The sequence below is a fragment of the Brachyhypopomus gauderio genome, chromosome 14, assembly GCF_052324685.1.
Source record: "Brachyhypopomus gauderio isolate BG-103 chromosome 14, BGAUD_0.2, whole genome shotgun sequence".
Lineage (NCBI taxonomy): Eukaryota > Metazoa > Chordata > Actinopteri > Gymnotiformes > Hypopomidae > Brachyhypopomus > Brachyhypopomus gauderio.
The window spans coordinates 11,097,326-11,122,210 of NC_135224.1; the positions used below are offsets into that span (position 1 = coordinate 11,097,326).

Sequence of the window (24,885 nt, forward strand, 5' to 3'; positions counted from 1 at the left end):
ACACACTGCATTGACTTTCATCTGCTGACCACATACACAATCTTGTGACAAGTACTTATGTAATGCATGCTGTAATAAGGAGCACAATGTGTCATTGCGGAGACATTTAAGACTTTAATATACTACAACACTGATAATCGGTGGGATTTGCGTTGAGTACAAAAAGCAATTAAACACCGACTTTAGTTTTGCCTGATTAAGCTTCCTTTTGAACTCTCATTAGCCACCACAACGTTCCGCAACCTTTTCTTTAATGCTGCCCAACTGGGGAACGTATGGATTGTTAAAAGAAGCCTGTGCTTCTTTTACGGCCGAAACTCTTCACTTTTAATTTACCCAAGAAATGCCATTCATGGTAAAGAACCTGACATACTGGAATAGCAAGAGACACTTGGGAAATGGAGACCTCCACGTCTTGTTTTGACCTTGGGTCTGGTGGGACTGACTCACCAGTAGGAATACTTGAGGCAACCGTGAGTCCTCTGCCAAAGTCTAACGATAGCCCCCGTTCCTCCCCCTTTAAACAAGGAGTTGCAAAAACAATTGTGCCCCACTCCCTCATTGCCGGGCTTAAATATGACAAGACAGCGACGTTTATGTTCCGTTTTATAATGGAGCATAGATTACTTCTAAATTATTCGACATGTGACGTTTCCAGACATTGTATGAAACTTCTGCAGCCCTAAGAACAATCTGAGGTATATTACAGGTAATTTAGCCATTTAGTTATCTTTTTGAGTCACACAGATACAGTGACTACTGGTTATTGTTTAAGGGTTCGAGTTAGCTCAGAGTATCTAATATTAAGGTGCAATCTTATTTTTCAGATATTTTTTCATCTTATTTTCCTCAGTTTGTCTGAGCTGATATTTAGGGAATAAAACAGGCTGTTTAGGCCATGTGTTGTGTCTCTGCTGACTAATGGCTGCTGTTCAATAAATGCATCTACTGATCACTTCAGGGATTACCTTAGGGAAGGACTCCAGGAAGCCTAATTACTATATGATTGCTCTTTCACAAACTGCCCTCATGTAGGGCAACTGATGACTGGCGAAAGGTCTGCTATTATTGTAAGCTTTAGGGGTGAAAAACCCCTCAGAGGTTAGAAAAACAAGGGCCCTGTTCATTCTCCAGTTGTTAGGCCAACTTCCTTTTTTCCTGCTTCCTAATGTATGCCAGAGAGGATTTTTTTTTCTAAAATTTTTCTCTGTAATGATCTCGTGAGATTCCTCTGGAGAGTCTGGATTCTGGAGAGACGGGTGTACTGGACACTGAAGTCAACACACAGGTGTGCAGCAGCGGGGCTGATACTAGATACAAGGGCCATACACACGAGGGTCAAGCAACTGGTCTCAAGGCTACCTGTGGGGTTTCCGAGAGGAGGGGAAAATAAACGGAGGCCTGGCCGGCCGTCGGCGAGTCCGAGACGGACGACGTCGCGCTATTTGCATTTCCACTGGCAGGCCGGAGCAAACCCCAGACACTACGGCCTTTCAGCATTCAGCGGAATTCCTACGAGCCTCAGACGAGTGGGGCGGGCCGGGCGACCATGGAGGCCGTCGACCTTTCATGTGGGCGAAGCTCATGAAACGAGTTCGATGCATTAAACAGCCTCAGCTTGTGCGTGCGAGGGCGAACAAAACGTCGCCTCTGATGGTTCGGAGAACGGGTTCGCACTGTTTGCCGTTCAATGGCCCGTCGTCGCCGTTACAGGAGTAGGCCGACGCATCAACTCGTTAACCACAGCTTTCTCACACAAATTAAGCCACAGATATCGCTGGGGTCAATGGAGTCCTTCTGGGTGTACGGTCTGAGCACATCCTGCTTTGTCCTGCTCATTGCACAGAGCCATATGAGGGTGAGTTTTGCTAATTTGCATGCTGTTTGTGCTAATTACCTACTGCGGGTTGCACCCTCGCCGTGATGAACAGAGGCTGGAGAATGGAGCACAAATGCCGTGAATCAGCTGGACCCTGGCAACCGAATTAGCTCTCAGCTGGTTGAGCATACGGGGCCATTATGTCAAGACGTCAGTCACGTCTGACGCAGGCTTTGATCGCTGGCATTTGTGGAACACTGATTGTTCAGAACGCCATTGCTTTGATCCCCTTGTTGCTTGATGTCTGAGAACGGACAGAGTATGTTTACCACAGTCTGATGAGGATTTTCAAGAAACACTGTTTGCAATGACGTTCCCAGACCATCTGACTCCATTTTCATTCATAAGCCATATTTTACATGTGCCACTTTTAGTTCCAAGCCATTTGGTGCTTTTGGTAATTAGCGTGTTTATTTCCAGTAACAGACAAATTTCAACTCGGCACAATTCTTCATCTTCCTGTGTACTAACTTTTTTTTTTTTTTTTTGACTCCGTCCAGGGTATTTGATATGTATGGTGTGATTCGATGCCATGTAGATGACTGGTGTGTCCGCCCTTGGTCCAGCCAGGCCAGACTCTTGATAACCAGCCTAAACAGGGGTCAGCTGGAACAGAAACTAACCAAGGGGGTGACCAAAGGGGTGATGTACTGATATGTGATCAGGCCCTGGCATAGAGCGAAACGCCCCATATTCGGATGCTTTATGATCATAGTAACCTTTCAAAGTGTATTCAATGCTTGATATTACAAGTTTAAATGAGCAGAAGAAATGACAATTGTTTGATACATTTCTCCATCGTTCTGAGGGTGGCCTTACAATGCACATGTGTGTGCATACATATTAGGACGTAGCAACGTGTGACAGTTAGCATCTTTGCTTAGTGTCCACAAGCAATAAACACGTGCCTAACATGTCCTTGGGCACCTACATACAGTTAAACAGGATATGTAAGGTCAGCCAAATGTCACAGCATGCCTATATTATGTCTCAGATATAGTATAGCCACAATCATCCAACATGGCCACCTGATACCATGGCGCCAACAGCACTTCAATCACACATAGTAAAACACATTTGGATCAGCATCACTTGATCCCACCAGTCTGTCCCATTTGATGTGCTTGGTGACAATTCCACTCAGTGCAAAAACTATTCCAGCAGCTGCTTCTCAGGCTGAGTGTCTTCTCCTTTCCCTTGAGCTCTACCTCAAGGCTGCGTACACAGACTGGTAGACAAATTCGTTCGGCTCACCGTACACCCAAACACGCCCCCCCCCCCCCCCCATTGGCTTACAAATAGCATCCCCAGTGGAATACTCACCAGCTGTTGATTCATCAAGCAGGAGACCGCAGTCACCAGGAGCTCTAGAGAGATTCTCTGCTGTGGTCACTCTTTGGCCATCTGTCTGGCTAATTGTCTGTCTGTTCATTTCAGACATCAGGTTAGCAGCTGGGTCTCTGGGGGAGTAGTGTTAGTTGTGGGGTGGGGTGGGTGGGGTACATGATTTCCTTTAACAAGAGTAAGGTACAAGAGGATTCATGGTTTTAAACTCAAAATCATCTGATTGATTAAACATGAACTGTAGTTAATATCAGCAAGCGCAGCACATTTGGAGTAGGATCACTGCTCTGTGCTCAGTAATGTGGAGTAGCATCACTGGTCTACGCTCAGTAATGTGGAGTAGCATCACTGGTCTGTGCTCAGTAATGTGGAGGAGGATCACTGCTCTGTGCTCAGTAATGTGGAGTAGCATCACTGCTCTGTGCTCAGTAATGTGGAGTAGCATCACTGCTCTGTGCTCAGTAATGTGGAGGAGCATCACTGGTCTGTGCTCAGTAATGTGGAGTAGCATCACTGCTCTGTGCTCAGTAATGTGGAGTAGCATCACTGCTCTGTGCTCAGTAATGTGGAGTAGCATCACTGCTCTGTGCTCAGTAATGTGGAGTAGCATCACTGCTCTGTGCTCAGTAATGTGGAGGAGCATCACTGCTCTGTGCTCAGTAATGTGGAGTAGCATCACTGGTCTGTGCTCAGTAATGTGGAGGAGCATCACTGCTCTGTGCTCAGTAATGTGGAGGAGCATCACTGGTCTGTGCTCAGTAATGTGGAGTAGCATCACTGGTCTACGCTTAGTAATGTGGAGGAGCATCACTGCTCTGTGCTCAGTAATGTGGAGGAGCATCACTGGTCTGTGCTCAGTAATGTGGAGTAGCATCACTGCTCTGTGCTCAGTAATGTGGAGTAGCATCACTGCTCTGTGCTCAGTAATGTGGAGTAGCATCACTGCTCTGTGCTCAGTAATGTAGCTTCATCCACACCTTCCAGACAAGTAAGAGGTCCACCTAAAATGAAGAGGCGTTGAAGCTGTTCGCTCCAGCCAATTTAACATAGGCAGTGGGGGGAACAGCTTGGCCATCGATCAGTTTCCTTCTGACCTTCATCATCGCTGAGCACTCTCTGCTTCCAGTTGGACCGCCGTGGCCTCTGTAGGGATGATAATGGCACTCACAGGGCAGGTTTCAAATATCGAAGCCCTCGTCTCTGCTGAAGGAGGAACACATGGATCTCCAAAGGTGATGAAAGGCCTTCTCATAGTTGCAGCTTCCTTGCGTAACGACACTGGCGCCTGTGCCAGAAAGACGTAGTGTTATGTGATAAGTGATTAAAGTTGGACATGAAATGAATGACACAATTTAATATGGATTTTTTTCCCCATACAGATAGGAATGTGCTTCATGGATGCTTTCAATGGGAAATACCAGTAATGAGATAAAGTAAAAAGAAAATTAACAAAACATTTGCTTTTCATATCTAGCTGGTATAGTATAATAATTGACTGGGGATCTTACCCTCTACTTCATTTCCAAAGCCAAAATGCATTTTTAATACTTAATACAATCTTTTATTAATGTTAATTGGGCTGAAATGATGGATGTTGTACCGGAAAGTTATCAGAAAAAAATATGTACTGGTTAACCAAAAAATAGCAAGGAAACAGAATCCCACAGAGTTAAACTTCTGGTCCACTGAGAGGCACTTGCACATTTACAATCCATCAGTCTAAGTAGCAGCGCATAATATTAGAGACTGACAGTGAATACACGCACTTACATATACACACACACACGCACACGCACACGCACTCTCACATAGACACACACTCACACATGCACTCACATACCCACACACACTCACACATGCACTCACACACACGCACACACACTCTCACACACATGCTCTCACATACAAACTCACATGGGACACTGGCCCATGTGATTTTGGATTGTTTTGTTTGAGTTTTGGTTTCATGACTATTTAATGTTACTTAAAGAAGACAGCATTCAGGCCAAAACCAAACTCAGATGATCTCTGCTTGACTGCAAACATAAAATGGACATCATTTTAATGATAGTTTATGAAACTGATCCTCTGAGATGAACATCGTCAACAATAGAACTCAAAGCAATAACGCAATCTCATTTTTTGACAAATTTCTCTGTCCTCATCTATTGTGCACTGAATACTTTGCTTTTGAAAACATAAGACTGTAACACCTTTTCGTTCTTATACAAGACTGCTCATCAGCTGCAACAGTAACCACAGAAGCACAGAAATGTGCCACAAGGTCAATCACATGTAAGTGGACACACAAACCTTCAGTCCACCAATCACAACTGGCTCAAAAGCAAGTGTAAACGTTGAGTCAATCTAACCATAACAATACATTTATTAAACATAGAAACAAAAAGGCTATTCAGTAAGGACCTGTCTCCTGAAGTTTCAGATCCAAACATAGTAGAAGGAAAATGAATCGATGTCATTCATAAAATTGTTTTCTGTGTGTGGGTTCACTGGTTCCAGTGAGTCATCTCTGTGTATTTATTGGATGCACCAGCAGACACACCTACAAAACACACATGCAGACACGTTCTCCTTTCAGGATTTCACATTCTTCTGTAGGTTTCCCTGGACAGGTTTAATGACACTCTTGCACGCACTGGCCTCGCAGTATACAGCAGTTAGATTTAATTTCCCACATTCATTCATTCATTCATGCAAGCATTCATTCATTCATTCATTCATTCATTCATTCATTCATTCGTTCATTCATTCATTAATAAACCTATACCACTACAGACCTCATTGCAAGACATATGCAAAATGATCCTTAAAATCAACACATAAAATCAAGACGTGGTTCTGAACAGTCTGTGACATACATGATTTGACTAATTAAGGTTGAAGCAAATGGCAATGAAGGAATCAAAATGAAGTGATTATGTATATCTGTCAGGCGCTTGGTAACCGAATCCCAGTGGGACTGAGAAGCCTCACTCCACAGCCTCAGATGTTGGTGACCTCTGTGAAACGGCCTCACCTTCCGTGGACACCCCCATAACCGTGGCGGCTAGAGTTTGGTTGGGATGTTCACGAAGGTGTATTCTGCCTTAATTACCAAGTCTCATATAAGAGGCCGGCAGGTTTTGTTTTCCTCTTTACTTGGCGGAGAGTGGTTCAGACTTCTCTACTTTTCCCCAGGTGGTTAAATGGTGTCTATTTTCCTGACATTTTCAAAATGCCTATTCACACTATATAAATAATATAGAAAATAAATGTGCAGTGACAGTTGACTGTCTTTGTGACTTACAAATGAACGATTGCATTTCTTCAAGACCTTGCGGTAAATAGTTGGCAATTAGGCGTATGGCGCTTTAGTGGGTACTTTTCCTCATATTTATTTGTAATGCTCCTCCACCACCCCATTTATCTAGAATCTGGAAGTCCTCCCCTTGTCTATGTGTAGTCTAGAGTCATGCCAGAGGTATAAATGGTGTGGTCACTATTTATCATCTGAGCTGAGCTTTAGTTGATTCATCAAGATAAAATGCAAATGTTGGCATTTATGATTCCTTGTAAAGTCAAATTTTAATATTTTTTTGTTTAATGTATCCCATAAGCTGACATTCTAAAGAAAAAAATGTGGACCTTGATGTTATGAGAAATACGTCAAGAAATATAACTGTCATTGTGAACAGATTTGGATTTTGTTTTGCCAAGAGGTCATTTGATGAAGTTGAATAAGATTTTATAGTGACTCCAACATTAAGTCTGTGGAGCTAAAGTGTAAAAAATGTAAAACTAAAGTGTAAAACACACAAGATGGAAATAAAAGCTCACAACATGGAGAGTTGAGCCAGAGGTGCCCGACGTTGTGATTGTACAACCCTGAGAACAACCGCTGCAGTCAATTATTACAGCCTTTGGACGGCTAGACTGTTCTCTGAGAAGCACTGTACTGTAAAACAGTTGCATTGGTGCACAACACATTAGTCTTCTCCATCAACTTACAAAAATGTCTAAAATCTACCTGTGGTTTTTCATTTACATTCTGAAGCTGTTGGCAGGCATTTCTTTCCAGCTATGCAAAATTATGCATTAATTTGAATATTTTGTAAACAGTTCAGTCAGCCTACTGCTGGTTCAAATATGGAAAAGGACATAATTATCTGAAGTAAAAGAATTAAGCAAGACAGGCCAAATGTTTGTTCCCAGTCTCTAGGAATGCACACAATTTTCATACAATATCATGTTTTTATCACTACATGTATGGTACTAGGGCCGTCCATGGGGACAGAGACTTTGTTGATGGTTTGTTGATGAGTTTTTGTCAGAGATGTGTACAGTATATCAGAGGTGTAGACAGTATGTCATACATGTACACAGTATATCAGAGGTGTATGCAATATATTAAATGTGTATACAGTATGTCAGAGGCATGTACAGTATTTCATAGGTGTTGACAGTATGTCAGAGGTGTAGACTGTACACTCACAGGCCACTTTATTAGGTACACCTTGTTAGTACCGGGTTGGACCCCCTTTTGCCTTCAGAACTGCCTTAATCCTTCGTGACATAGATTCAACAAGGTACTGGAAACATTCCTCAGAGAGTCTGGTCCATATTGACATGATAGCATCACACAGTTGCTGCAGATTTGTCTGCTGCACATCCATGATGCAAATCTCCCGTTCCACCACATCCCAAAGGTGCTCTACTGGATTGAGATCTGGTGACTGTGGAGGCCATTCGAGTACAGTGAACTCATTGTCGTGTTCAAGAAACCAGTCTGAGATGATTCGCACTTTATGACATGGCACGTTATCTTGCTGGAAGTAGCCTAGCCATCAGTAGCCATATATGGTCATAAAGGAATGGACATGGTCAGAAACAATACTCAGGTAGGCTGTGGCTCAATTGGTACTAAAGGGCCCAAAGCGTGCCAGGAAAATATCCCCCACTACCACTAGCCTGAACCATTGATACAAGGCAGGAGGATCCATTCTTTCATGTTGTTGGCCAAATGCTCACCCTACCATCTGAATGTTGCAGCAGAAGTCTCATCAGAACAGGCAATGTTTTTTCCAATCTCCTATTGTCCAATTTTGGTGAGCCTGTGCAAATTGTAGTTTCTTGTTCTTAGCTGACAGGAGTGGCGCCCGGTGTGGTCTTCTGCTACTGTAGCCCATCCGCCTCAAGGTTCGACATGTTGTGTGTTCAGAGATGCTCTTCTGCATGCCTCGGTTATAATGACTACGGCCGTGGAGTGTATATCAGTGTTGTGTAGAGTATGCCAGAGGTGTAGACAGTAAATCAGAGATGTAGGATTTGAGTTATATGATATTGTTAATAAGGAATCAATGTTAAACCTTCCAAAAATTTCCAAAAATACATTCTTTCAGTTAATCTCGTTATCAGAAAAAAAATTAAGATTTTTTTTTCACATACTGTATATATTGTGTATGTTTTCATGTATTTTAATTTGCAGCATGTTAAAGACTTCAGAAAACATATAAGGACTTGGAAAGTGTCTGTATAGCAGCAACTAAACTCTGTTATGGCTGTCAAAATACTGCCGCAATCAATTTCACAGCAGGCGATTTGTTAGAATGTCAAAGCCACTACAACTAAAAATCTGTAATAAATAAGTAAAAGCATTAAACAGTGAGTTTTCTTATTAATCTTCAAATGGGTAATTCAAATAAAGATGTCTATGAAAGTTGTACTCTTCAATTAAGGAGAAGACAAGTCCCATTCTCATTGTAAAAGAGTAACTTGGTCAATGCCCCCAAAAGTGTTGAAGTTCCCACAACACAGAGGTCCCAAGAACAATGAGCCCACTGTAATTCATAGTGTTTCCATTTCCCAAGAGACTATTTACGAGACCAACTGCCACAAAGTTAACCTGTCTCACTGTTCGGGGTAAATGTTTCTTGGAAATTGCTTTCTTGGTTGATGGACATTGGCTGTTGGGTTAGAAAATCACTCAACGTTACTTTAAAAAGCACAGAAGAGAAACATTTCTCACTGTTATGAGTTAGGAGTTAGGAGTTATGAGTCTTGCCAAGGAAAGGCAACGGAACTAAGGAGAGAACAAACAAAGGCAATTTGTTATTTAGCACATGACATCATGACACATTAAGAGTAGAACTGACATCTGGTGCTGGGCATGATAATTACTATTTAAGCACCTAACGCTTAGCTCCTGTAATAAGGTGTCTTCTTGTCATGCTAAACACACATGATGTATGTGAAGACAGATCAGCTTTGCAAAGACCCGAATCTTTACTGTTTCTGTAAGATTGAAGAAATTATGTTGTAATGTCTTTTTGTACAAGAGAATGTAGATTTGCATTTTGTATAAAGAATAGTTCCCTTGATTTGGTACTAAATGTTCCAGTTACATCAAACATGTCAATATATCATTAACAATGAGAGCTGTATTACTATGATACTGAAATTAAATGTTATTATCTGTTGTGAATTTAAAAAATGTAACTGTGAAAATGTTCTTTGCATTCTTTATCATATTATTGTGAAATATTAATAGCTAAACTAATGTAACAAACTCTCCAGATTGACTTGACTTGGCATTTTCTTTTAAGTTATTCCTCTGAGGTGCTCAAGTTTAGGTAAAGCTTTTAAGTTCAACAGGGCCCCTGTGGACAATACCTACAACCTTCACTCCTTCTTTCACTCTCTGTCCCAGCATGCTAAACTTAACAGGCCGTGTAATTACTTCATTCTTCCGGTTGAGCATGAGCGAGTGACAGGCACCATTCATGTAATGCTTGTGAGGAGCAAACCGAAAACTACCATTTTTAAACCAGATCAGGAACAAATGCACCCATGCTGAAAAGAATTACAGTGAAAGAATTGGTGAACTGGAATTACAGTGCGCGAAATTTTTCAAAAGCAGATGGTGCTGTCTTCTTATTTCTGCTTCTGACCTTTAAAATCTTAATGAACCTCAGGATGGCCCACAGAATCTCAAAGTTTCCAAAGGCAATATTTACACAAAGCCTCTGTCTGAGCAGTCCTCTTTGGGTGGTTTTTAAACATTTAGACATTTAACAAAAGTCAAATTTGAAAGCATTCTATTACTGTAACTAAATCTGGGAGAACTGAGAAAATCTTTCTTCTTTTGCTTTATAGGCCCACCGGGGAAACGAGGAAGAAGAGGACGCAATGGAGACCCTGGTGAGTAAAGTCATTTACACACACACACACACACACACACACACACACACACACACACACACACACACACACACACACACACACACACACACACACACACACAACCTTTCACTATCACGCCCATTTCGTCTCACTCGGCAGGCAGAACCGTCAAGTCATAAAATGTGTTTGTGAAGCTCACAGAAGGGCAATGCACACTACTTTCCCCATTTTCCGAAATGGAAATGATGGAGACCCAGTGTACCAACGCATAGAAGCACTGAATTTTGTATTTGTTAATGACATTCCAAAAGGCTTATGGGCCGATTACACTGGCCCCTGGCTCCATTTTTACTGGACTCTATGTTAAGGGCTTCAATCCTTGGACAGCCCATCAAATTTTGCATGAATGGTCCTAACTCATTTTTGGAGGACACGTGTCAGTGGCGTCCCATCCACAGACCATGAACAGGATGCTGGATTGAACTATAGGGGGAATAAAATTTAAAGATAAACTCAAATGTTGCATGGCCGCAAGCATAAATAATGGATGCTGCAATCTATTGATCACTAGTGACGAGACCTCTAGAGGCTGAACACCATCCGACCTGTTGAAGCAAAGGTAGTCACTCCATAAAAAGCTATTTTGAATGATTTCATATAAATTTGAATGACTGCTTCGAAAAGCTTTTTCTTGGTGAGTGCGAGCCATAAGGTAGCAGTTAGGTCACCGAAAAGGAAATGAAAGCAACCACTGATAGAAAAGGCAGGATGTTAAACTCCATTATCGATTCAAGACACAGAAATTAAACACAATGAGGCTGAAGGCCTTGCTCCACAGTTCAGATGCTTGCAGTCAAAGTTCTTTACTCTTATCCTGCTATATTAATTTCAAATTTTATAGATGGGCAGGAGCCTGTGTTTTCATTCAGCTGAAGAATGATGGTAATGGTGGTATGGATTTCAAGCTGCATTTTCAGTGTGACATCAAAGACAAAGAAAAAAAATTCTGGCCTGTGCTGACATATTCGGTCGACATTTCACATAATGTTAAAAATTAGGTAATTATATTCTTGTTATGTGTTTGTTTTTTATTTGTATTTATTCAATGTCATTGAATGTGGCAGGGAATTAAAAAAAAAACCTTACATCTACTGGATAAATTCACTTTAAAAGTCAGCAGCAAGCACAATGATTTCAACTCCACAGTCAGTCATGCTAATAATGCAATGCTATGAAATCCCTTCTGCTGTGCCAATAAACTAGACTAATTCTTGTGTTGTGCTAGCTGTGTGCTGCAAGGGTAGGAAAAGCAAACCCAAAGCCTGATCTACAGTACTTGTGCCTCCAGCCAGCGGGCCTTCCCTTCAGGTCCACGACCACACACGCACGCTCACTTCCACTTAGACTGTGGTCCATATGGAGGCCAAAGCAAATGAGAGCTGATGCTCAAGTAAAGACTTTTTAAACCCGCTCTTTTCCTCTCACCTTTACACATTTCGCTAATGGTGCACTAGATCTAAAACTAGATGTATATGACCCATGTTTCTCCCATTGAAAAGCAGAGAACACATTGAGTGGTTCACAGGCAATCTTAAATATGCACACCAATTAAGTGTAACTTCCTCGGTTGGCTAGCTTAACCATCGCAAGAAATGGAGTAACTGCCTCCAGTTTGGATTTATGGAACTTTGATGAAAGAATGAATGTTACGTTTCTGCATTAATGAGCAGGGGCAAAGGCATGGCGAGAAACGCTTTTTCAGAAGAGGCCATCTTCAGGCCACAGCTCTAAAGTGATGTTTGAATGCAGACTGGTTGTCAGTGACCCCAGATCCATGTTTGCTTTGCCAGTGGGTTTTCAGGGCGAGAAACGCCCAATTCGAAGCACGGTCAGTCGGCACATCTGGATGAGTGGAACGTTAAAGTGGCCAAGAAAACCCAATGTGTTGCAAATTTTAAAAAGTGCTGGAAAATCAGAAAACATATCCATCAACATGACAACATGGACGTTTTTTCAAAAACACTGCAAACTCGTGGATGCCGAATGAGTTCAGAAAACACATGCAGCTTCAGAAACGGTACGTTTTTAAAACTGCGTTCGTGTGGTGGTGTTGATGGATATCTTTTGTGATTTTCCAGCACTTATTTTTTTTAATTTGTTGAGCTTCGGGTTTCTCTCCAGCCAATGTCGAACATCTTTTCATCTAGCTGCACTGTGCCTAGTGTGAACGGTAAACTGAAGGGGTTAAACAAAAATCTGGAAAAACACCAAGGTGTTTACCCAAGGGCCGAAGCTCAGAATGACACTTCACTGGAGCACAAGTTAGGCGCGGTGAATGGGGTTTGAGAAGGGATAGGCGGTTGTTTGGTTGGGCTGGCCGTGGCAGTCAAGGGCGGGGTTGGCGCTCGACGGATGCAAGGGAGAGCCGTTGAGCGGAGCCATGCCGGTTGTCTGTGACCGAGCGTAACGGGTGGTCTGTGCTTGGATGCACTCTTTCATGCACACATAAGACGCTGCACAACTCCTTTGTGTAGCACACAGGCCTCCCATTAATACCACAGGAAAAAATACTTCAAAATAAAAGTTTCTTCCTAGGAGTTTTTCCCCCACATTAACTAAATTGCAACACAAAACAATAACTCTCAGCAGGAAAATCCATTAGCTTGGTCTGTACAAGTAAATCTGGGTCAGCAAACTATAAATTATTTTCTTTTTCTATTATTTATTTATTTATTTTTAATCAAAACATATCTTTTAGCATAAAGTAACTGAAGCATTTATTACCAGACAGATGTAACAACTGGGCATGGACCATTTCCCATAAATAGTCTTAAATGCTCAAATAAGTCTCAGTAATTTCTGTCTGATGCAGTAAGAGATACATTATACACCTACAAGGTAACAAAGCTATTGTCCTGGTGTGCGTTCCAGAAATATGTTGGTAAGTTTATTGCTTATGGGCACTTATAGGTAGGAAGAGAAACCTTAGCTACTTTGGCTCAAACATAATCCGTGCATCTGTCAGTGCTGGAGCCTTCTCCAGACTCTCCTTTCATATTTGCTGGTGATCACAACGTGTCCTTCCACGTGATCTCACACAGTGTCCTGCCAAGGGATCGTCAATCACGAGGTCACGCGTGGCGAGACGCTCACAGTCCCACTGAAAGGGGAGCAGAGAAGGGCTTATTCTCCTCAGTGTCAGCCCATGGCACTGATCTTGAGATGACATGTCGCTGGGCCGTTCTGGCCGGCCCTTCTGCCACATGCATCCATAACAGCACGAATAACACACTCAGAACCCTGACGCCAGTTGGGGATGCTGATTACCTCCGTGACCCTCCCGACGGGGAGAAGGTCTTACGTTGTTAAATATTTGAAGAAGGAACAGGAAAGGATCAAGGTTCTCCACACCTGGATAGTGCTGCACAGATAAATGGTCATCAGTTAATTAGTTATAGTTGGACTGCATATTTCGGGGCAGGAAACCTAAGTAGAGCAGTGTTGCAGTACTGCAGGATGTTAGAGAGAGTAACCTGCTGAGTGACAGGAAGAGGACACGTTCTTATTGCCTCTTATCTTCATCAGGTCTGGAGAATACTTCATATTTTGGATTAAAAACATAAACGGATCCTTTATATAGAGTAGAGCTTTACACAGAGCAGCTGCACCAATGATCTGCACTTCACCTCTAACACAAGGAAGCTTTGAATGTGTGTGTGTGTGTGTGCGTGTGTGTAAAAACCCTCATCTATCCTTCTTTTATTTCCAGGCTTAAGCAGCTGTGGTTTCCTAATAAGATTCACAGAATAAAATGACTTACACCTCTCTCTGTTCAGTGTCTGTAGTTGTGAACCATAGTCTCACTATGCGAGGGGGTAACTGGGCTAAGGGCATCTCTTTACCTCTTGCAAAAACAACTCCAGGGGGAGAAACACGGGAGAAGTCAGGGGTCTCGTAACAATCCCACAGCTCCCGTGTAACGCTATATGTCTCCATAAAAAACATGAGATGGTCCACGCCGTCATTGTTGGCCAACAGTCTGGAAAGGTGATACAGGGGCAGCGTTTTGCCCAGATGCCAGTCTTTAAATGCCAGGGCTATAAATAAGGGGTAAGATCTGGCATGCATGTGGAAGTGGGGTGCAGGGGGAAAGGTGTCATTGAAATAAGAGCAGCCGGAAGGAAAGATATTTTGTCTGTCTTGTCTGCCCCCCTCCCCCTCCCTAGGGATATATTCCCTATCACTGACACTGATATTTTAGACCTGTATGGGGTTGAAACTTTATTAGGGGCTGTCACATCACAGCTGCCGGGTGTCTCTGTATCTTATAAATGAGTAACTGATCTCTCATCTGTAGCAAATTGGTTCAAATTATGACTCTTTCCATGTCTTTTCTCCCCTCCCCCCTCCCCCCTCAGGACCCCCTGTAAGTACCATGGCAACAAACTGAATTGTGGTTTTCCTGACTATACATCACTGAAGGTAAAGTCTTTGTATGTACGCATGAGCTGTGGCTAACAGTACAGTCTCTTTTCCTTGGAAGATTGTGTGTGTGTGTGTGTGTGTGTGTGTGTGTGTGTGTGTGTGTGTGTGTGTGTGTGCGCGTGTGTGTGTGTGTGTGTGTGTGTGTGTGTGTGTGTGTGTGTGTGTGTGTGTGTGTGTGTGTGTGTGTGTGTGTGAAATCTGGTATTGTTATTGTCCGTGGAGCTCTGTTCTCTGCTATCTACAATGGGCTACACAGTTTTTTAAATGAAGGTCTGGTAGGAAATCTAATAGCAAGGTTTTTTGGACTTAGCATGGAAGAAAACTCTCAGATGCCCAATGTAATTTGACTATATGATTAAAATAATATTTTTATCCTTGCTTTTCCCTGGAGGGGAACTGTATTCTCATCTAAAAGCACTCCTGGGTTTGCTACAACCAAAGGTTGCCCGCCACTAAAAAAAAAGAGTCTCACTTCATTAAGCTCTGGGTGATCACAGGAACCTTCTACCTCACACAAATGGAAAATGTCTGGCAACAAAGCCGATGAAGAAAGGCCCATATTTAACCACGTGGGGCTCTGATGGCCAAAAGGTGGCAATGCATTAAACAGGTCAGAGCAGGCTGAGTGGACTCGACCACGCTCGTTTCTAGAGCTTTGTGCGTGGTTTGGTGGGTACAGATGGGCCCTGTCCAAAACACTAAAAAACACAGGAATCTGATTGGCTCTGCACTTCCAGCATCACATTTTGATTGGTGGTTGAGTGAAGCCCAGTAAGAAAGGCAACTTCAGTGGGTCACTGATGGCCACGTTATACCATCAAGTCACTCTTCTTGGCGCACTGTGACATCCCCACTCTAATGCTGTAGTTTACAAGGCTCTATTACATTGGCTTAGAATGCCTTTTTGTATGAGCTAAATGAATTGTGACCAATTTATTATTAACTCCATAACTTATGCTCATGGCAATCACACTGTATCAGGCATCACAGGACCACTTGCAATATTTTCAAAATAAATCATATAGCTGAGGAGGCTGTTGCATAACAGAGCGCATCCAAAATGGCCACACTCTACTGAGAGTGAGAATAAGGCACTGAAGGTCTTTTCCATTCATAATATTCATTCGAGGGAAGAACGCTCTTATGGTTATGAGATAAGTGCTGGAAAACAAAGACATTTGTTCTTGTGAATGGATGATTCATTTTATGTGAACTACACTGACAAACAGGGACATATGCGGTTTCCAATAGACTTTACCCATTCACAGATCATTTGAAAATGTTCCCTATTCAACACACAGTAAAAAACAAAAAAAACAAAAAACAAAACACACAGAAATGGAAAAGCAATTCTTTGTCTCTATTTTTGTTCCATTTGACTCCTCTAGATAATGTTTTGCAGAGATCACAATTTAAGTAATGACTGACTATTATTTAGGAATGCTGAGAATGACAACCTTCTGAGCGCTCCCTCTCTCAAAGAGATCGGAAAAGCAGTCAGTAGTTAGACCGCTGATTTGCTCCAGACATTAAAAAATGCAGGGAACTTGCCTTAATATAGCAATGCTGAAATATTTAGAGTAATGGGGTCCAGAGTGGTTGGTATATATCAACCACCGTGTGGCGACACACTCGATGAACCTTAATGGCTGTAACGCTACAATTATCAACACCAAAAGATGTGCCAATTTGGTATGCATTTGAAACCATGTGATGACATACATAGCTAACCTTCATTTTCTACTGTAGATTTTAGTTAAAGAAAGGAAGCAAACAAGTGAGACAGTAAATAAACAAACAAACTAACAAATAAATAATAACTGTTAATCTCAGGATAATTTCTCAAACATCAAGACACCTAAGAAATAAAATAAATACATAAAGGAGGGGAAAATACCAAAACTTCCACTGGTGTGCTGACTGGATGTAGTGGATGTGATGTGGTGTAAAGCACCTCTGCTTTCTTTAAAAGGTGCTTTGTAAGTGTAACTTCATCCATTCCTTTATGCAGAGTGATAACGTAGATGCAAGCAGCATCACATGAACATATTAATTATTCAACATGGGGGTTAAGGTCAAACAAATAAACCTGTGCATATTCTCATTAACAGGTGCATTTAGTTTGTTTCACTGAGTTCATTTAGTGAGTTTTAGAAATGATAAGTAACAGTGGGTTTTGCTTAGCAAACTTTATATTATACATGCTGCATACTGTCATTTAAAGCATGCTGTTTCATTGTCTAGCACTCGAGAACGTCTCATGCACATGAGGTCAGCGAGGTAGAAATGCTAGCTCAGATGCTACTCCCTGTTCCTCTGGACAGGCCACCACTAGCACATAAATAAAAATACTGCTGAAATACTGCTAGGGTCATGTCATACCCCTTCAATGTTTCTTTCCCACTACACACACACAGATACTGTATATACAATGAATGTCTTCTCCCACTTAACCACTAAGTGTCTACATACACTTTGTCCTTTGTCCACATGTCCCACAAAGGATGTCCCACCCCTCCCAAGCTTATTTTAGGGGAACAGTGTGGCATAGCCAATGAATTATGCAATGGGCCTCCCTCGGGATTAGAAGAACATCGGTGACATCCAGGAGCCTGGCCCACGGGCTCATCCATAATACAGTACACCTGTTAATAAAACATCCTCCTGTCGGACTTTGATCAGCGTCCGCCCTTCCCTGTGCTCAGGGGATCACGGGATTTAGGAGCGCTTTAGGAGCGCTTCAGCTCCAACTGCTAATTGGCGGAGCCGGTAGGCAGCCTGGTGGGGCAGAGTGACAGGCCCCACAACTGTAAGGGAGTCGTTTGAAGCAGGGTTTTTTCCCCTTTCCCAAATTCAAATTGTAATTACACCTGAAAAAAGTTTGTCAGCTGAGCAGAAAAGACAGTGCTCTGAACGCAGCCTGTACTGTACTCAGAGACGATTCAAAATATGAAACGCATTGCAACAGTCGCCTGTGTTGAGGTTTTGAAAATACATTTTGAATGTAAAATTTATTGTTTTTGAGAACATGAAAAAAAGTTCATATCAGAGCCTGGTCCTTTGACATGCCATAGAAGCTTTGATCTAACAAGACACAAGCTCTCAAATGGGAGCAAACAAAGGCCTGATTAGTATATTGCCAGAGAATATGGCCAAACATATTCTCAAAGACCCCCAGCCATAGATGACACAGTTGGGCTTAAATTCTCACTAGTAGAGCTTTCTCTATCACTGCACATTTCCCTTGAATTCATGTGCAGTGGATACATAACCAGTGTGTATCAAGATGGTGCTTATTAGTACCAAGTCAAATGTTTGATCTGCAATGCAGTCCAAGTATCAATTCAGGAAGTTATTTGTGACAGAAAGTTAAATGCTTAATTTGACAAGCCACCTTTGTGGGAAATGAGAGCTTCTCAAGGGTTCGGGTTCAGTCAAAGGTGTAGACATAAAGATTTCAATGAGAGATTCTATCATTCGACTCCTGTCAGGAACAGAACAGCACATGGAGCAGTCGGGGTGCCTGAAGCCTGCTAGAATATTTATACTAAGGGGAGGGGGGAAAACCAAGAGGAGAGAAAAAAAAGATATAGCAACTTTCAAAAATGTTGACTGGCACTTCAAACCTGGCAGCTAACTGAGCCACATTCATTACTGGTTTACTGCTCAGGTTGAGCGAAACTAGAGAAGTTCAGTCTATTACAGTATAGCTGTACAATGATAACAGAAGCTCTCAGACAGTAGCACTGCAGCATGATTGGAGTCACTAAAATATTCTGTGTTGACAAGTTCAAAGACAAAGTCAATCTCGGGCAGCCATATTGGCATTTCATCAAATCCAAGGATAAGGATGTTTTTGCAACTATGAACCTTATGGAAATCACAGAAATAAGGAGGGAGATCTTAAGATTAGCAGGCTGAGCTTTAAGTATTTATGAATTTGAATATTCAAATATTCTAATTACTAAACAAAGTATTGCTGTGAAATGATTTAATTGTAATTGTGACAGTTAAGGTTACATTATGAATTTGGGAAGTGGGTCTTGGATCAGTAAATATTGCTAACAATCCAGAGAGTCAATCAGAGTTCAAGATACTGCTCGCCAGGACCAAATAAAACACGGAGAACGAACATCCGTTGCTGGAATTACAATTAAAATGGATATATAAGTATATATATACATATAAGAATATAAGTATGAAGATGAAATTCTTAACAGATAAAAAGTTTAAAATATATATTTTGAAAGGATTGCAGTCAGGCTCAGGTAGTCCAAATGAAACAAAGGCCTTTGTTGGTTAGAGCAAACCGTCTGTAAACTAATTCTGTGAGGTCTCTGTGGCAGACTTCTCATTTGTTGACCCAAGAGCGCTAAGCAAAATACCACACAGAGTTATCTCTCTCTGATGCTGAGGGTATATTCACGTGCAAGAAAGACAGGACGCGGTTCCTAAAACAGCAAGTTTTTTCAACTCACTACAGAATGATGCTATTCTTCCATTTGAGCTGCCATAAAACTTACGACTGTTGAATCCCAAACTGCCCTACTGCTCATCGATTGCAGTATGTGTATCAGTCATGATGGGAAGTCATGCCCTACTAGACTGGGCACGGTTGTCTGCCCAGACATGGAGGCGGTGGGGGTGAGGGGTGTGAGGGGGCTGTCTCCGGCCCATAAAAGCCTCAAAGGCCAGCAGAGAGATGCTGTAAAACCCAAGGAAGGATGGCGCCCTGCTGAGCAGAGGTGCACTTCAGTCAGTGGCCCTGCCTTTGGGAGAGTGACCGGCTTCATTAGCGCTCCCAGGCCTCCTAGCTCATGCTCCCCTAATTGCAAGCTGACCCTACTAAACGAACGTGCCTCCCCACACTTCCATTCCCCACGGGTCTCAACAGCAAGGCCTCCTGGCTTTTCTTTCCTTTTTCTTCTTCCTCTCCAGGCCGAGATTCTGCCACATGTAGACGGGCGCGTGCATGCGCGCGCGTTCGACATTAAAGCGCTTCTGCGCCAGACTAATTGTGATACAGTGTGGATATGGGAACCAGATGCCATTCTCCTAAGTCAGTTTTCCAGCGTGGTTTTCCTATCCCAGCCTAACCTCCAGTGCCGTGATTCCTCAGCCGAGCACCAGCCGCTTGTGGTCATCTGCTCTGGCCTGCTCTGCTCTGATTACTCACATCCCCGTCTTCCATTTGGATTTCCCACTTGAAAACGTTTCCCAAGGGCCCCAGCTCAAGGGTCCTCGTTCAGGACTAAACGAGGTCGCCCACCCCCACACACCCCCACACACCCCCGGCCCTTTAGCTCAGGTTTTTGTTTTTGGCTTCCCAGGTTTGGGGTCCTGCGAATGGTTTTGTGTTCATCTGGTGCGCTCCCTGCTGAAGCATTAAAGTCTCTTCAGGAAATGCCAAAGAATGTAGCGGCAATTACTGCCACTTCCTCCCTTGATATCGTCATGATCTATTGGCTTGTTTGTCTGCTCATCCCAAAGTTCGTCTGCGCTTGGCTCGCCGAACGTGCTCATTACAGCGCAGTGGGTTCATATAAGCATCACGACAGCTTTGCGAACATGTAAACACTATTGCGCAACATTTAGCAGGTTACCTACAGAGCAGGCATCCCTCCCTCGTTGGAAACAAAATGAAGTCGATAAATCATGCAACACCATATAGAGCAGGACTTGGGTGACTAATTGCAGTAACTTGGATGGATGAGTGCAATTTGGCAGGCAGTTTAACAGTTCAATACCTGCCTTTGCATCTGCCAATTTACATCAAATAGGTCACCATTCAGTCACACTTCCTCAGTAAGTGGAGGGCAACCAAAATTACTGCTTTTATGGCCATGTTTTACAACAATTGCCACCCTGGATTTATTGATGGCTGATGAGTTATGGCTTGCTTTTCAAGTTGTAAATATTCACTTTTTAAACATAAGGGGGTACCAGCCAGCGCACCGTTAAGGGCGTTCTGTGCAGTGGCCTGACTTTGAAGCAGGTTTAGGTTTTTAATGGAGCGTACCAGGTGCATTGCTTAGTCTCGCTAGGTTTCACAGGAGCAAGTGCTCCGAGCTCCAGTCGAGCCAGTAGGGGGCGCACACGGGGTTCAGACAGACACCTCAGCACAGCAGTTTTCTGGTGATTTTAAAAACCCTCAAAATATTCCAGTTTTGCAAGTTATGATCTATCTGCCTCTTGATCCCGTGGCCCCATCATAGTGATGGTTTTAATGACTTTGGCTTCATTTTAGAAAGGGAGCCTTTAAAACAGAATGCATTTTTTAGCAATTGCTTTAAAAGAAATCTTACAATTGCTTTAACAATATAAGGGGCATGAATAAATGTGCCTGAACTCTTACACATGATTGTAAATGTTCTAAAACTCAGTGTGAACACACCCCACCCACCCTCAGGTCCCTGTACATGGCAGCTTCTGTAAATCACTAGTCAAATGAATGGCTTTTTCCATGTAAATGGATGGAAAGCAGTTTTCACAATGTTATTTTCCACACTGACTGCTGGTAGTCGGACACTTTCTTATTCAGTATCGCCCAAGCCTTGTAACACTCTGAAAACCATTTTACAGCAATCAAGTTGTATGTGCACCACAGTCTTAAGAGCTATGGTATTAAATTTCAAAAGTTTCAAAGGTCCCTTGCCTATGATTTGCAAGCATTTAATGCTTTGTTTCTGTTCCACATTAACTCCAAGAGGACTCACAAGATTAATTACTCAGTCAATAATAGACATTATCATGGAAGAATGTGTGCCTTGGGTGAATGGTAGCTTTCCACATAAGTGAATACATTATTAAAATGAGCTGAATGAGCCGATTACTGACAGCCATTACCCCGAGTCTTCTTAACACAAGCCCAAACTTTCTTGTTCTCAATAACTGGTGGTGGACGTCTTTCTTGATAAGCTATCAATCATGACTTAATGCAGACAAGTGTGCACTGACTGTGCACAATGGTTGTATTATAAACGAGGGCCAGGGACTTAGAGTGACGATGATGGATTCCACATGGTAGCTTGATTCCAGATTGTAGCTTGACTAGCTCTATCAGCAGGGCATGCAGTATACATGCGTTAGTCCTAAAGCCTTTCTGATAGCTTCATCTCAGCACCCTGCACAGAGGGAGACCACCTCCTTCAGAGAGCTCAATGAAAGATGCATGGGCAAGGGTCCTGTTTCTGTCTTCGTGCGTCTCCCTAACCTACAGATACATTTGTATTTTGTATAGTGAAACCGTATCGCACCAAACCCACTTGAGAACTTTTGTCCACGTGAACAAGAGTGAAACTGGTGGAAGTGCTCCAACCTTGTGCTCGTGGTGCTATATTCAAACTGTCACTCTAATATCCACCTCGCTGTGTGAAAATGATCGCTGAAAGGTGGGATGAAATATGAGTCTGCAGTTCTATGACCTTTCCATAGAAAATTTGGAACAGAAATAAAGGATCCCATCAGCAAATGGGACACTTGTTTTATTGAGTGATAATTGCAGGGTTGGGGTTCATGCATTTGAATTAGAAAGCATGCATGAAGAATTAAGTATTCACTTGTTCACTTGAACTTCCACAACAACAATTAAAAAAAGACCTGCTTTCGTAGTCAGAAAGAAAAAAAATTCTTTGTTTTGAATGCATTGACCCAAATTATTTTCTTGGCAAGCACATTCCTCCTGTCAGGTTGATTTGAAGAATTTTCTCCCTTTATAATGTGTCCGAAGCAATTTCTGGGCCAAGCTAAACTGACTAAGCCATAATAAAGTTTTGATAGTGCTGCACACCAAACCGTGGTCTGTGGGGACTGGGAGAAATATTCAAAAATGCATAAAAACCAGGGGATCTGAGTGATAATTTATCATGTTTACATTAATATTAAGTGGATGTTCTTTATCAGATGTGCTGTGTTTCCCTCATCTATTGTCTATAGTTGCACAGGGCTTTCATGTGGGCCTTACGGTGCCTTGTTTTCCAACTGTGGTCTGCTCTCGCCGGTCTCTCTCACGCCGGTTTCTCTCACGCCGGTCTCTCTCACGCCCGTGGTTTATAAAGAACGGACAGTGCATGCCAGCTCGTGCTGATACTGTTACTGTACGGATGCCATGGCATCTGGAGCTGGCACTGTGCCAGCTCCACCACCCATCGCTGCTCTCTGCTTCAGATGTGCCGCCGCACGCTTTGGGAGCTTAAGAAATAAGTCTGCGTCTAATTTGTCTTTATCGACTTTGACATGGACGAGCTAGAGGAGGAAGTAGGTAATCAACAAGCTGATTGATATGCAACAGTCGTATCTCTTCTCTACTGGGTCAGAAAGATTAACTGAACACACAATTTGTGACGCCACATGTCTTATGAAACATAAAAGGTTTTATGTTGTTTCAATGGAACAAGATAAAATTAATTTATTTGTATTTAATGGCCATATGGTAGTAAAATCATAACAATCACCAATAGAAAGTCTCCTCCTGTTCGAATCAATCATTGTTCATAAACCTTTTCTTTTATAGTCTTTACTTGAATAAAAAAAACATGAACTGCAGTATAGTCAGTATAGTCAGTCTTTACTCAAACTGAAGATTTCAGTAAAGCTCATATTAAAATCTACACCTTTTAAAACTGGAAAGGTCACCAGTGTCCTTTACTGTAATTGTTTTAACTAAATAGCGCAGCCTTCTGGTGGTCTGGGAGAATGACACTGTCCTATGTCCACAGATTTTGTTCTTTGAGGTTGGTGCAATGGATTTATTTTCAGTACCTTCACCATTACCACATTAGAATTTACAGTTCAAGAGTTCAGTTGTACTCCACTTTGTGTTGTAGATCAGGATCAAAGTTCCCTTCCTTTTTGATGCACACATGATAGTTTGGCTTTGAGGCGAAAGCGGTTTTATGATGCATAGAGCCTCAAAATAAAACTCTGTACAACACAAAACCAGAAAATCAAAACCCAATTTAGATGATCATCATTAAAATGATCACCTGTTTTCCCCTGCAACTCCTCAAACGTGAAACTACCAGGTCTCGGATGATTTCTGATAAGAACATCATCACAAGACTCAGACAACAGACGTTTGGGCCGTCCCTGGAATACTCGTGCCTAAACCAGGCACCCGCCCTGGACAGGAAGTGGCGTCACTGACATTCAGCCAGTGACTCCAGCATCAGTGACATAGCCCAGGCCGAAGTTAGGCCCACAGGGGACGACTGCTCCGTCTGTAATGAGGAAAGGAGCAGCTCTGTGTGTAGCGTTAGCCGGAGCTGCCACGTGAGATGGCAGACACATGGGAGAAGTGCGTAAGGTAATGGTACTGTAAAGTGTTTTCTGACAGGGGAAAGGGCAAACGTCAAAAAGCAAGCCGCATACATTTGATACAGGCACCGCCCATATAAGGCAGTCAGGTAAGGCAGTAAGTACAGGCTTTATAGCAGTTATTTGTGGAGGGAAAATCAGAGCATTTCAGTATGATGCCAATGTCAATAAAATAAAAGACTTTTACTCTATAACCAACTGTTCATAAGCATTTAATGAAGAACATTCTAAGAAGTATATGAATATGAAGATATTCCGCATATATTCTGCATATATAAGCTGTCATCACTGAGTTTCCCTGTAGAGGAATTTGAACCCTGGTGGATGGAGAGGGGCTGACTGGGGTCCCAGCAAAAGGTGTAGCAGGTGTCTGACTGCACCATCCCGTCTTCCGCAACTGGGAACACGGTGGTGTGCGGCTGCGTGTGTGGCTTCCTCCTCCACCCTTTTCTCCAACAACAATGTGGGGGGAAAGTGGGGGCAGAGAAGGAACGCATCATTTCTGACTCGAAGCGCGTCGGCGGGGCACTTTACTCGCCGTCATAACTTCAGACAAGACAAATGGATCCACTTGAAATGGATTCCGGTTCCGTTCCGGCCCATGTGTCCGGGGCTGTTAAAAGCGATGTGTGTTTAATGAAATGCAAAGTCATATTGGGTGAAGTGGAATTTGGAGGCTGAAG

At 42.6% G+C, this 24,885-nt stretch overlaps 1 protein-coding gene across 8 annotated transcripts in view; it reads left to right on the top strand.

The window, feature by feature from the left end:
- Positions 1-24,885, top strand: part of col25a1 (collagen type XXV alpha 1 chain) — a 134,555-nt gene that overhangs the window by 55,513 nt on the left and 54,157 nt on the right. For 7 of the 8 annotated variants that reach the window (XM_076972407.1, XM_076972408.1, XM_076972406.1 and 4 more), the window contains exon 3: positions 10,376-10,420. In XM_076972407.1, coding sequence (XP_076828522.1) covers positions 10,409-10,420 — 12 coding nt within the window. In that variant the 5' untranslated portion in view covers positions 10,376-10,408. Of the gene's footprint in view, positions 1-10,375; positions 10,421-14,820; positions 14,829-24,885 lie in introns of all 8 variants that reach the window. The other variant, XM_076972413.1, reaches the window with a different exon arrangement.